Source organism: Synchiropus splendidus, chromosome 15 (genome assembly GCF_027744825.2).
Source record: "Synchiropus splendidus isolate RoL2022-P1 chromosome 15, RoL_Sspl_1.0, whole genome shotgun sequence".
NCBI classification, from domain to species: domain Eukaryota; kingdom Metazoa; phylum Chordata; class Actinopteri; order Syngnathiformes; family Callionymidae; genus Synchiropus; species Synchiropus splendidus.
In genome coordinates, this window is record NC_071348.1 from 2,646,536 (window position 1) to 2,659,225 (window position 12,690).

Here is a 12,690-nt window from a genome sequence, read left to right on the forward strand (position 1 = left end):
TCCACGACCAAGGTGGAACGTTACTCGGTGGTCTGCTCCAACATGGCGGCAGGAAGTTTTCTATTTGAGCTTTTTCTCGGCCAGTTAAACTATTCTCGCTCTGCTTTGTTTATTTTGTGGAGATGAATTTCTTTCTTTATTCCAGTCCAGGTTTGGTTGCGTCACGTGCTGCCCCGAGGACTTTAGCTTTCTCCTTGGACTTTGTAACCTTACTTTTGTCTCAAAGTTAACAGAATACAAATGATTTTCTGTCTCACAACGCTCTTGTTTTAGGGCGGCGGGAACAGTGCTCGCGAGTACGCGTGCGTGTGTTTCAGGTCATTAAGAAGTTTTGGGAGGAGAGATGGAGGGGTGGGATGGGAACGGGGGGTAAAGAGAGGGGGGCTTCAACAGTCCTCCCACATTAGAAGCTGCCTCTCTCCGCCGCGTGCGCGTCCGTCTCCCGTCACCACCACCGAAGTGAACCGGACCGAGCTGCTGCACACCCCTCCTCCGCTCCGCCCCCCCTCTCTCTCCCCTGCACCTCGCGGTAATGGGGCCGTAACTGTCCTCCGTGAAGCGTGAGCGGACATGGACCTGCTGCCCGACCGGACCCGTCACTGATCGACCGAACCGGATTACTTTCTCCTCAGAGCCGTGACGTCACCGACAGGCATCTTCATTTGCTCTCGTCTTTTTGTACCACAGCGTCTCAGTCGGCTGCTGCAGGATGGAGCTTTTGTTCCGAGGATGCTGGACGGTACCGCTGCTGTCCTGGCTCCTGGTTCTGACCCTAGTTCCGTCGTCTTCTGTCCACGGTAAGTCCAGATCCCGGATGTATTGTGAAGTGTGCAGGATCAGCTGCAGATCCCCCAGAAAAGAACCAGACCCGGGGCTGCTGAAATCAGGTCACGGCTTTGGGTTCGAAAATTCTACACATATGATCTGATGTCGGAACCAGCTGGTCCAATCAGGCCCGGGCTGCAGATGCGCACACACACCGCGGAATCCGACCCGAACTGAAGCCGAACCATAAACTGCTTTTGACTGTTGTAATCCCGGTCCACTCCACCGTCCGCTCACCGAGCATCTTCCGCCGCCGGAACAATGAGGTGACACCGGCCCGCAGAATTCTGCGGCTGGCGGACGAACACACGCGGGCCGAACACGTCCTGGTTGTGAATTGATGATCGGTTGTAATTGGACCCTATGGCCGATCAACGTGATGGAGTTCCGAATTCCGGATGTTCCGACTCGAGTCACAAAAGCGTCAGATTCTTTGTGAAGTGCGAAACATCGACGCTCCAGGTGTTCGGCTTCCAGACTCAGTTCTGGAGAGGAATCCACCTGGGTCAGAACCGGTTCTGAAGAAGGTGAGAAGACAAAGAACCGGGTCACCCTTCAAACTGGGTCAGTGGGGTGAGACGCTGCTCGCACCTGTCAGACATCGATCGGAGTGAAACCGCTGTTGATGAACTCATCCGTTCACCACAGCCATGTGTCGCGCCTCGTCATTTGGACGGAACCAGCGGGACGGTGAACCTTGTCTATGCTTCAGTGCTGTCCTCGCAGACAGAAATAAGGGTTTAATGCTCTAATGTGGTGGAATGTGGTGGAAGGTGACGTGGTTAGGATGGTAACTACCACTGAGATTTGGGAAACTGTCGCGCCCCCTGCTGTCAGACAAGAATGAAATCGTGTCATCCTGGCGACGAGGAAAACTCAAGTGGTCAGGGGTCACGTGACTGCAGATATTTTGGGGGCCCAGGGTCCAAGGAAGATTAATTGAATCGATTAATTGATGAATTAAATCTTGCAACTGGCCTCACCGACAGGACCTTGCTTGCTCCAGGACAATCTGTGTATGGCGGGTCGGGGCTCTGCTCTTCCAATATGGCGTTGAGGACTGACTTGATCTTCCCCATTTAAAACTCTGATTTGGTCTGATCGTTTTGTTTAAACAACACGGTGTTAATTGGTGACTGATGAAGGTGGTCGGACCATACTACCGGTCTTGGTCGGGTCCAGTCAGTTGCCGTGGAGGCACCAAATTGGGGCAGTCTCCAAAGACCCCCAGGACTGGACCTCCACACAAAGAGGAGGATTAAGTATGATAAATAATTCATGAGGGGCGGCACCACATTCTGATACACACCCGGGTCAGTGGGCGGGGGGGTCACTGGAGGTCTTTGTCAGATCTGCTGTCAGATTAACACGAGCGAGAGTGGTGGCACTCCGTCACGTTATAATCTGCTATAATCTGCTCCTCCTTAGAGCCCTGGTGAAAACATTGATTGGGTCAGAACCGGGTCGGGATGGACCTCACAGTGTTCTCTCAGCCCAGGGTGTGATGGAGACCTGCCTCCTGCCCTGAGGAGCTGCGCTCTGCTCTGCAACAGAACACCTGCATCATGCAAACAAACACTTGCTTCAGCCGTGATGATGATGATGTTGCAGGAGAGTCACTTTCACACAATGTTGGGTCCATCAGCTCCTCATAGTCCGACTGCAGTGGGGCCTGTGTGCGTCTGTGTGTGTGAGTGTGCTCTTGTGTTTCCATGACGACCACCTTCCACCGCTTGCACATGGTGGAGTGGGAGGAGAATCAGACAGGACAGAAGATGGAGGTGGCTGACGCGCGCTCAGCTGCGCCGTCACTCGCTGTCGCTGGATTCGGGTCAGAGGTGGGACTGGTTATGTCTGCTCCGAGTTGCTGTCCCGCCCCTGCTGGATGTTCTCCCTCACAATCTTACGTAACATTGATTATCTTAACGAGAAACAAGTGATGAGTCTTGTTTTCCACCTGACTTGCTTCCAATTCCCCCCCCCCCCCCCCACACACACACACGCACACACACACACGCACACACACACACACTGGGACTGCACTTGGATCAGAACCTTGCTTGCTGTTTTAGAGTGAGGTGACTCAGAAGACAAAAATGTGGCAGCTGAAGAAGGTCTCACCCCCGTCCCGCCCCTGTCACCGGTCCGTCTGAGCAGAAGTGGACCGGGCCTCCTCCAGGTCCACACCCATGACTCAGACCTAAAGGTTCTGCAGGACTTGGACGGGCAGCGATTCTTCTCTGGCGACCCGGAGTATGTCCAGCAGTCTCATGACCTGGCCCACTCAGAGCCCACACGTCTGTTTCTGATGTACCGAGTCTCTAGAGAAGTTCTCAAAGCAGCTCCACGGCAGATCGGACCAGTCGCCATGGAAACAGAAGGACATCGGCTATAGCAGTCCGTGTCTTCCTCGTTCCCTCTCACCAGAACCAGCTCCTGTGTCGTCTGGCTCGGCTTGAGATCTGCGGCCCCCCCAGCCCCCTCACCTCTACAGGGTTCCCCAAAGTCCCCAAATCCTTCCTCGTACAAGCACCTAATCCCTAATCCCGGCTCGTCTCCGTCAAATTGGTGAATTATTCCTTTAATCCAGTGAAGCCACAGCAAAGCAGCTTTTTCTCTCATGACTCCTCTAGAGTTGCTGACCGTGAACACATGAACCAGCATCAACAGATGAACACATGAACCAGCAGCAACAGACAAACACATGAACTGATTCATCCGCTCATCTGTCCACGGTGATGATCACATGACCATGTTGTGAACTGTCTGCCTTTGCAGGACACTCCACCGGTACCAACACCACTGAACCGGGCCGACCTACCAACACCACCGACCTGCCGAACAAGGACGATGACATCATCACCAACACGGTAACCGCTGCTCCGGACACCGTCGGCACTGTGACTCAGAGAGCAGGCCGGATTCCTCGCGCAGGAGAGGAGGAGCAGAGCAGCGGTATGTTCCCTGTTGGTCCGGCGCTGGAGGAAAGGGGCGTGGCTGTCCCGTCCCAACTCAGCCCGGATTCTGCTGAGACGGAGCTTCTGCTGCCGAGTGTCCCGCTGAAACCCCACATGGAGCAGGAGGAGGCGGGACTGGCGAACACGGACCCTCCCTGGATTCGCGAGGTCCCTGTGACTGACCCAGGCCGGCTCTCCACTGCGGCGCCCCCGATGCCCTCCACCAACCCGTCCAACCCTGATGTCTTCCATGTGGACTTTTTTGATCCCTTGTCTCCGGGACGTGGCCTGGACTTGGCAGCGCCTGCGACGCCATCCTTGGCCCACGAGCTTCAGGGTGGTGACCCCACTTCCTGGGCGGTGCCAGACAACTATGACTACCTCACTCCGTATGAGGACGGCGTGTCCCCCACCGCGGATGAGTACACCTACAGCACCACCACCGACGCCTATGAGAGCGACGAGGACCTGCGTGTAGCCGCCGCCTCTCCCGCTCGCTCCAGACCTCGGGCTCCCGGAATGGCGGTTCCAAACATTGCAGCAGTAGCGCCTCCTGCCGCAGTTGCAGTGGACGGGTCGGATGGCGTGGGCGGATGCCGGGTCGGGTTCCAGATGGTGAACGGAAGCTGCCGTTCCCCCTGTAACATGCTGCCCAACTACTGCTTCAACGGCGGCCAGTGCCTCCTCCTGGAGGGGAGCGGAGTGTTGTGCAGGTAACACACCTGATGTTAGTGACGTCGGGGGACGCGCTAGCTGCGGGAGCATTAGCAACACACCTGACGCTGAAGCCATGAGTGGGTGCTGTTGTGTTGGACAGGCTGAGAGTTCCCGTTACCACGGCAGCAGAATCAAAGAGGCTGTGGACAAGAACCAGAAAATAAAGTGCAGTGTGTCACCCACAGGGAGGAGAGCAACGAGGCAGGGGCCAGAGCAGACAGACAGGTTGATCCTGGTCATGGTCCTGGTTAGGATGTGTTGATGCAGACGATTCTCTTTTTGGTTGACTGGCGGCTTGTTTCGAACACAAAGATCCAGCTTGAATGGGAAGCACTCAGAGCCAGACTCAGGGTTATGTAACATGTTGGACCATGGCAAGGTTCCGTGGCAACATGTGACACTTCTGTTTCTGATTAGAACCAGAGTCAGTGAGAAGAACAACAGCTCTACTCAACTGAACTTCTGTGATACCACAGCATGTTCTCAAAATACTGATGGAGCTCTGCCCCTCCCCTGCAGGTGTAATGTCCAGGACTACATCTGGCACAAAGGTGCGCGCTGCGAGTGGGTGGTGACCGAGTTCCAGGTCATGTGTGCGGTGGTCGGCGCCCTGGTTGTGGTGTTCCTGCTGCTCTTCATGATCATTGTCTGCTTCGCCAAGAAGCTGCATCTGCTCAAGACCGAGAACAAGAAGCTGCGCAAGCGCAGGTGAGTCTGGGGTTGGGGCTGTTGCTGGGGCTGGGGGGGTGTCAGAGGTGGACTACAGTCGGTCTCCACGCTTGATGACTGGAAAGAGCAGGTGTCGGAATTTCAGCTCAGCTCAGATGTGTGAGTTGGCGTGAGAGTCAGCGAGAGGAGACGTCTCCATGGCAACCGCCTCAGCGAACCAAAGTGGGGGGTGTGGAAGATGAAGATGAGAGACAAAGAGAAGAAGTCAGCATCAGCTGAGAGGGAGGGGGAGGGTGATGTCATGGTTCTCTGGATCCAGCCGAAAGTAGGGCGAGGGGTGGGGTGGGGCGGAGGGGCTGACCTACATACAGCTGTGCGACCTGAGGGGAGTGAGGAGCATCGTGGAGAGGATGGAGCTGACCTGGGTGTGTGCACGTGTGTGAGTGAGACGCCGATGCCACGGTCCATGCCACCCCCCCACACACACACCTGATGATCACGTGCTGGGTCGTTCAGAAGCGTGTCTTCACGTGACCTCACTTTCGTCATTCATGCTCCACGGACGGTGCAGAGGTTGTCCGTGAGGGTTGCAAACCACCTGAGGAGTGAGCTCAGAGGAAGAGTGTGACATCACCATGACGACAAGATGATGACATGACACCCGTGGTTTGGATCCTAACGCTCGCAGGAACAGTCCAATAAGAATGATCTGCAGATGTTTGTTCTCTGAACTAACTCTTCCTCCTGCTCTTCCTCCTCTTCATCCATCCTCATCTTCCGCCTCATCGTCTTCCCACTCCCTTCCCCCCCAGCAGTAAGTACCGGCCGACGTCGGAGCAGCACAACGATAACTTCTCTCTGTCCACCATCGCTGAGGGCTCCCACCCAAACGTAAGGAAACTGTGCGACACTCCTCCTCACGTCCCTCATGCCCGTGCATTGGCTTACTATGATAACATTATCTGTCAGGTAACGTGCCTCTCTCCTCTCTCGCACCTCCGTCTGCATCCTCCTGACCCCGCCCCCATGCATGAGCGCTCTGTGAGGCCAGGTGGCGGGAGTTTTCTCGGAACAGGAAGTTTGAAGCTTGTTCCCCTCTGACTCTGGCCTGGTCTCCACACACCTCCGACCAGGGAGATGCTCCAGTGTTACTGCTGCAGGAGCGGAGGTGTGTGGATTCTTCGGGCTCGTTTCCATGGTAACGGCGACAGCGAGTCACCATCACTTCATAATCTCCTGCTGACTCCTCATACATGAATCTGTCAGGACTGCAGCGAGTCCACACTCTCTGGTGACCCCACATCTGTTCTGAGAAAACTCCCACAATCCTTCAGGGCCGTCATGTGTCTCACAACTACATTGCTCACATGTGCCCCCTGGTGGCCATGTCAGCCGCCGCAGGTCTGCTTTTGTTATGGCAATTTAAAGTCTGCGTTGTTTATCCTGAGAACGTTTGTGGGGGTCAAAGGTCAGACTCAGGTGAGGCGGTCTGGATCTGGTTGTCAGGATAAATGTCAGCGACTGACCAAAACTGAGAAGATGCGCTTGTCTCTCCTCACATCAGCATCAGTGGTCAACATGTCAGTCCAGTCCACACACAACCCCACTTCTGACCCCGACTGACCGACCCTGGCTCCTCCCACATCTGTCCTGTGCTTCCTCCCCGTCTCCATACTAACAAGTGTCTCACTCTCAAGTGGCCCCTTCATGCTGCTGACTCCAAACATCTCCGAGTTAAACGTCTGAACTGATACCCGTCGCTCTAGCAGACGTGTCCCAGCTAAAAGTCGTCTCTGTGCTAACATGTCCGACTTCATTTTGACCTCCTTACAAGTCGCCTCAGCGACCGAACAGTAGCTGCGCCACCCGACGTCAGCGGACGTTGACTTCCTGTCTGTCGCGCTCATCTCAACTCTCTCTCTCTCTCTCGCTGATTGGTAATAACCGTGTCCCCCCGTCCCCCCTCCCCCCAGAAAACCATGAGCAGATACACCTGGGAGTGTAAGACCAAAGAGGAGTCGGACTGTGAGGTGAGTCCCCCACCGTGAGGTCCTCCCCTCCTCACCCGCCAAATTCTCTCTCCGTCTGTCTCTCGTTCTGTCCGTCACCCAGGCCCAGTAGACCCGCCTACCTTCAGGTCCCACCCCGACCTGTCAATCACACACAGATATATACACACACACACTCCCGCATACGTGACCTCATGTTTACATGACTCATCCGAAGCCCAGCTTCATCATCATCATCATCGTCTTCATCATCGTCCCCCATGGACCCCGATCCCCTCCTCTCCCCTGGAATCCAGTCCCCCCACTATAATGACTTGACACAAACCAGAACCCCCCTGTTCCAGTTACACGCTGACGGGAGGACAGAAGCTCAGTTCCCCGTGACCATGGAGGTGACGTACCCCCACGTCCTGCCCGAGGTCACAATCTAGTCCAGCCACGGTCAGTCAGCCACTGTGAGAGAGGGTGTGCTTGCCAGTGTGTGTGTGTTGATGATGGACAACATTGATGACAACAAACAAATCAATTTTTCTCTTTGACTTCAAAAGCGTCGCACACTCACTGCCCAACACACTCACAACCCCCCCCACACAAACACACAGACACGGGCAGGGTCGAAATGTGAATAGCTGATGATGATGAAGGAGATGGTGATGAAGATGTCAGGGTCTGCATGAGCGGCCAGGTTTGGTGTGTGTGTACGTGCATGCGCTCGTCCGACTGAGAGCGTGGTCATGCACCTGCTGCTGTTGAGGAAAGGACCAAACCTGAGTTGTGTTCGCTGGTATCTGTTTCCAGCAACAGAGCTGAAGTGCTGGGCCCTGCACGCTCAGCGCTCTGATGCTAACACGGCACAGCTAGTTTCTCATCTAGTGACATGTGGATCCCAAATGCAGCAACTGGTGGAAGGTGTCCGGGCGAAGACGCCACGTCCGACAGCCACGATCGGATTTTTCAAAGCCTTTTTATCACAGCATGTGGCAGATGGTGCCCTCGGATCCTTCATTTGAAGTTCCATGAACTCATTTACAAGTTTGCTGGACATGACGTCATTTATACGGACACATTCAACTAGTCGGTATCCACAACATCCACGTGATGTAGCCGAGCCTGAAGGTCCTCCGCTGACGTGAGCTATGAGCTCTGGTTTGGTCCTTTCCTGCATGATGCTGAATGCTGCATGACTGCAGTTGAGTTTGTCTTCGACAAAGTGAAGCAGAACCTAATGACTCGGCGAAAGTCGAGCCCTTTTGATGTTCTGTCACTTTAGAAGCCCTTAGTGACAACTCAACTGGTCCGGTGCTAAACTGAAATGCGGTTTCTGATTTGCTGGCGCAAAGACGACATCACATGCCGTCTGACATGCTAACTGCCTCTCCGCCCTCCTACCCCCCACCCCCCTCTCGGGTAGGACGATCCCAACTCGCAGAACAAGCTGGAGGACCCAGTGAAGGCCCCGCCCAAGGAGGACGAATCCCTCAACATCCACAACTCTCTGACCCCAAAACACGAGAACCACAAGGTCCTGGGCGAAGAGAACTCCTCCGAGGTGAACTCGCTGCAGAACAACATGATGTGAAGAACCAACGACCCCTCAGCAACATGACGACACCTCGGGACGCGCTGGCGACCGGAGCCCCGACCTCCTCCCGCACCCCGATCCGTACGGCGCCGACCGTCCCCACCGACTGACCAAGCGACCAGCCTGCCAACGTACCAGCGAAACCGCAGCCTGCACGGCTACACTGCCACCTGGTGGCTGTCGCCGCCGCTAACCATCCTGCTGAGAGTCGCCCCCCCGACCCCTGATGTCACTTTTGCAGCCCGCCCTCGTTGCTGTCACTTTATTGCCCCCTACCTGTTTGACCTGCACACACTCACAGTGACACGAGCTCCTCCCTACACCCCACCTCCTCCCCGACTCCTCCTGCCTGCTCGATGTATTTTGTAAAAAGCATCAGAAGATTAAACTCGTGAACGTGCGTGTGAAAAAAAGAAGCTACTGAGGTTTGATGTTGTCGACTAATCCACTTCAGATGTTTGCTCGGATCATTGACGTGATTTCTAATCCTTTCTTCTTCTTGTTTTTCTTTTCTACTTTTTTGGGAACAAACAATTGAGATTCTGATGTTGTTGAAATAAAACCTTTTTAACTTGATCGACATCGTTTCCCCTGAGTTGTCAATCACAGAGGCACACACCACGATGGAGGCTGCAGCTTGTGCAGGTTCGGGGGGCTGAAAGAGTTCAGATCGTATTGTTGGGGGTCCGTCTGAGGGTTGTTGGAGCAGTGCAGCGGGGGGTCCTGGTGGGGGAGGGGCGTTGCACTTGTCTTTTCATCATGTAAATCAGGAGTTGGGGGAGTGATGGAGTGAAGAGTTCCACTGGGGTGGGAGACGCACAGACTATAGAAGAGTCCATTGAAAGCATCCAGGAGGTCGTCATGGAAACAAGTGGGCATCACGTTTGTGTGTGGGGGAGGGGCCGCCCACTCCAGCCGTCACTTGGAGTTTGTGCACCCAACTTTGCTCGTGCATGCTCAGACTAGGGCGAGCTGGTGAACACTGGCACAGATTCCACGCATCTTCAGCAGAGAATCGTTGTTTCCATGGAAACAGTTCAGGATGCTGGTGGGCTACACGCAGTGACACATACACACCCACACAATGAGTTTCTGGGGTCCGACAGTCCAGAGGAAAGAAACTTTTAAAATTGAGTTACGTGACAGGTCAGGTCACATGATCAGAGAAAGCGAGAGCGAGCTCGTGATTGGCTGACAAGGTGGTGGAATGATAGTGGAGCCGTCCTGATTGGCTGAGGGAAATAAACACCGTGTTCACATCTGTGCGCGCTCACATGTGCAGGCAGTCATCCATGGCAACACACATTTACATACACACAGGCGACACACATCTGAATGCTCAGTCCGACGCAGTGGTAGATGGACACGTGAATCAGGACACACACACGCACGCACGCAGTCTGGATAATATTGTGTGTCTCCACACACCAGTGTTTACTGCGTGCGGTACTGATGATGTATCGTTGTCATGGCGACCAACTGGATCTGTCAGGTAGACACAGACCGGGTATTTGTCAAGAACTTGTCGGTCTTTTCGTCTCGTTAGCGCCACCTAGAGAGCGAATGTCTCGGTGTAGTGTTTGGAGGGACACGACTAAAGCCAGCATCATCATGTTTCCTGTGGTTAACGGTAACTTCAGAAGGATTTTTAAGTCGGAGGCCTTTACACCAGCGTGGATCTGAGTCAACGCTGCGAGTTAAGCGGCCAAATTCTCAGCATAATTGCGGGAAGAACGAAGACATTCTAATGTTATCTAATATCATCATTTCACGGACGTCGTCTGGCAGCTTCAATGTGTGGATGAACAGCGCCACCGAGTGGTTAGGGATGTATCATAAAGGACAAAGCTCTTTGTGTTTGTCGTATTACTGCCCCGCTCCACCAGCAGAGGGCGATGTCGGCAAGTACAGCGACACCGGAACAGGAAACGACCTTAATGATCGCTACCAGCATGAGTAGTCACTCCTGCTGATGGAAGACTCAGTGACTCAGTCAACTACAACAACACTAAAGTACAGCGAGGCACGTCATGATGGATATAAATCTAAAGCTCAAGTAGGACTGTGCGTTAGCGTCGCAGCTCAGACGAGAAACGACTGACTGAACCGATACTTCTGCTTGTAAAATAAACTCGTGTGACCAGTGATGTTTCCAGAACTCAACGCGGTTCTGAACTGGAGTCCGGACGACGTCACCCAGGTGACTCGCTCCCCTGTTCCCTCCCACCTGTCCCAGTGTGGGCTCGTTTCTGGACTCACGGTGGTCTAATAGTGTCCGATGACTCTTCTTCCAGGGACAGTTCGTTTTGCTTTCCGACAGACGCAGCGATGCTTCCTTCCTCGTCCATCATTTCCTCTCCTTCTACATTAGAGGTGACATAACGAATAATATCACCGCAGCTTACACGGTTGAACTTAAATGGTCTTTGTTGGACCACTTGATTCATGCGTGTTGATCAGGTTTATCACGTTTATGTAAAAATTATTTCAGTTTGCATTAACTTCAACCACACGTTTCTGTCTGACCAGTTTGAGTTTGCTGTCTAATGAAGCCTGACTTCACCGTGTGTGTGCAGGTCGCTGCCGGGTCTGTTTTCTGGGTCTGGTTCAGTCCTTCAGTCACTACAGCGCCGTCTGCCAGAGACTGGTGAGATTTCTGTGTTGGGATTCATCACTCCCACAAAGCATCAGGATTTAAGTTGTGTGTGTGTATGTCAGGGTGTGAACCTGTCTCAGGCGAGAGAGAGGGGTCAGCTGACTTTCTTGGAGAGTCTCAATGAAGCTTTGACTGTGCTGAGTCCCTCAGAAGGACAAATAGGAAGTGGATATCTGGACTTCCTGCGGTAGGAGACTCCTTCTCTCATTTCACAGTTATGGGCCATACATTTGTGTATCCCAGTGTGTGACTGACTGTTTCCTGCTTTCTTCTCATCCCTCAGAAGTCCATCGCTGGGACTCCGTGGTCTCTTCCAGTTTATCTGCTCCAGTCTGTCTGGTCCAGGAGCCAGCGACGGAGAGTGGGGCCCCCCGGTGCTGCTGGTGGATGACCTCAGCGTGCTGCTAGGACTGGGAGTTGACGTAGCCGCCCTCCTGGACTTCAGCCATTACTGCAGAGCCTCCATATGCTCGCAGCTTCAGGTGAGACATGAGTGTCACCACGGAGACCAACTATGGCAGAGCTGCCTCCATGTGAATGCCTGTGTGCCTCTCTGCTGTCATGCCACGCCCCCTGCAGGGGAATGTGGTGATGCTGGTGCGATGTGAAGGACAAGAAGAAGACTACGCTGATGATGAAGACTCAGAAAGACTCCTGAAGGGCCTGACTCACCAGTGTGACCTCTCCATCAAGGTCCAGGGTCTTCCCACAGGCTACTGCCGGGACATTCACGGTCAGGTGAGGCTGTGTTTCGTCCGCACTGTTCTTTCACTGCGAGGACCATAGCTTGATCAGGTTGGCTTGTTCTGCTCCAGATGCAGGTGAGCTGGAAGAACCGGGCTACTGGGCAGTATAGCCACGAGAGACTCCTCCAGTACAAAGTCCATGATAAAGGAGCGTCTTTCTTTGCCCGCGGTACATCCGCCGCAGTCCTCTAGATCAGAGATCTTCAGACCAGAACCTGCTGACCCTGCAGCTCCGTAAAGAGATGTTATGTGATCTCTGTGAAGACTGTCGTTTCTGACTCGAACAAACTGTACCCCACCGATGGAGTTTCATGCTTCTGCCATGGTCGTCATTACCTTTAACCAACTTCCCTCCTCCATCTGTGATTCTGTTGGCTCAGATCTGTGTGTAAACATGAGGATTGTGATGTGCTTTCGAATAAAATTTGACTCTGACTCAGGGTCCGGAGGAGTCAACATTTCTATAACGTGTCCAGGAGTCAGCGCAAGATGCCTTTAAAAGTTACACAGGGACGTGGGTTGAGTGATG

At 53.8% G+C, this 12,690-nt stretch overlaps 2 protein-coding genes across 17 annotated transcripts; both read left to right on the forward strand.

Annotated features, from left to right (window-relative positions):
- Positions 1–377: 377 nt before the first annotated feature.
- cspg5a (chondroitin sulfate proteoglycan 5a) lies at positions 378–9,335 on the forward strand. Of its 16 annotated transcripts, none has more exons than XM_053887172.1 (7): positions 378–797; positions 3,604–4,495; positions 5,019–5,207; positions 5,981–6,059; positions 7,142–7,198; positions 7,522–7,618; positions 8,607–8,755. In XM_053887172.1, exons 1-6 carry the CDS (start codon positions 710–712, stop codon positions 7,606–7,608), a joined length of 1,392 nt encoding a protein of 463 aa, XP_053743147.1. In that variant the 5' UTR covers positions 378–709; the 3' UTR covers positions 7,609–7,618; positions 8,607–8,755. The 16 variants fall into 16 exon arrangements, with proteins under 16 accessions (XP_053743147.1, XP_053743151.1, XP_053743150.1 ...); XM_053887171.1 differs by having other exon boundaries at positions 379–797; positions 8,589–8,736; XM_053887174.1 differs by having other exon boundaries at positions 383–797; positions 5,984–6,059; positions 8,589–8,736.
- A 1,352-nt stretch (positions 9,336–10,687) lies between these two features.
- On the forward strand, positions 10,688–12,596 carry elp6 (elongator acetyltransferase complex subunit 6). The gene is made up of 7 exons (XM_053887304.1): positions 10,688–10,959; positions 11,054–11,132; positions 11,336–11,406; positions 11,478–11,602; positions 11,699–11,897; positions 11,995–12,153; positions 12,231–12,596. The coding sequence occupies exons 1-7, from the start codon at positions 10,906–10,908 to the stop codon at positions 12,351–12,353; spliced, it is 810 nt and encodes a 269-aa protein (XP_053743279.1). The 5' UTR covers positions 10,688–10,905; the 3' UTR covers positions 12,354–12,596.
- The last annotated feature ends 94 nt before the right edge of the window (positions 12,597–12,690 follow it).

What these genes read in the sequence shown, in the direction of transcription:
- cspg5a (XM_053887161.1), top strand. Translation starts at nt 710, where the DNA reads ATGGAGCTTTTGTTCCGAGGATGCTGGACGGTACCGCTGCTGTCCTGG. An exon ending in TCCGTCGTCTTCTGTCCACG is followed by an intron (nt 798 to 3,603) that starts GTAAGTCCAGAT and finishes CTGCCTTTGCAG; the next exon opens with GACACTCCACCGGTACCAAC. An exon ending in GGGAGCGGAGTGTTGTGCAG is followed by an intron (nt 4,496 to 5,018) that starts GTAACACACCTG and finishes CCTCCCCTGCAG; the next exon opens with GTGTAATGTCCAGGACTACA.
- elp6 (XM_053887304.1), top strand. Translation starts at nt 10,906, where the DNA reads ATGTTTCCAGAACTCAACGCGGTTCTGAACTGGAGTCCGGACGACGTC. An exon ending in GGATATCTGGACTTCCTGCG is followed by an intron (nt 11,603 to 11,698) that starts GTAGGAGACTCC and finishes CTCATCCCTCAG; the next exon opens with AAGTCCATCGCTGGGACTCC. An exon ending in GCCGGGACATTCACGGTCAG is followed by an intron (nt 12,154 to 12,230) that starts GTGAGGCTGTGT and finishes GTTCTGCTCCAG; the next exon opens with ATGCAGGTGAGCTGGAAGAA.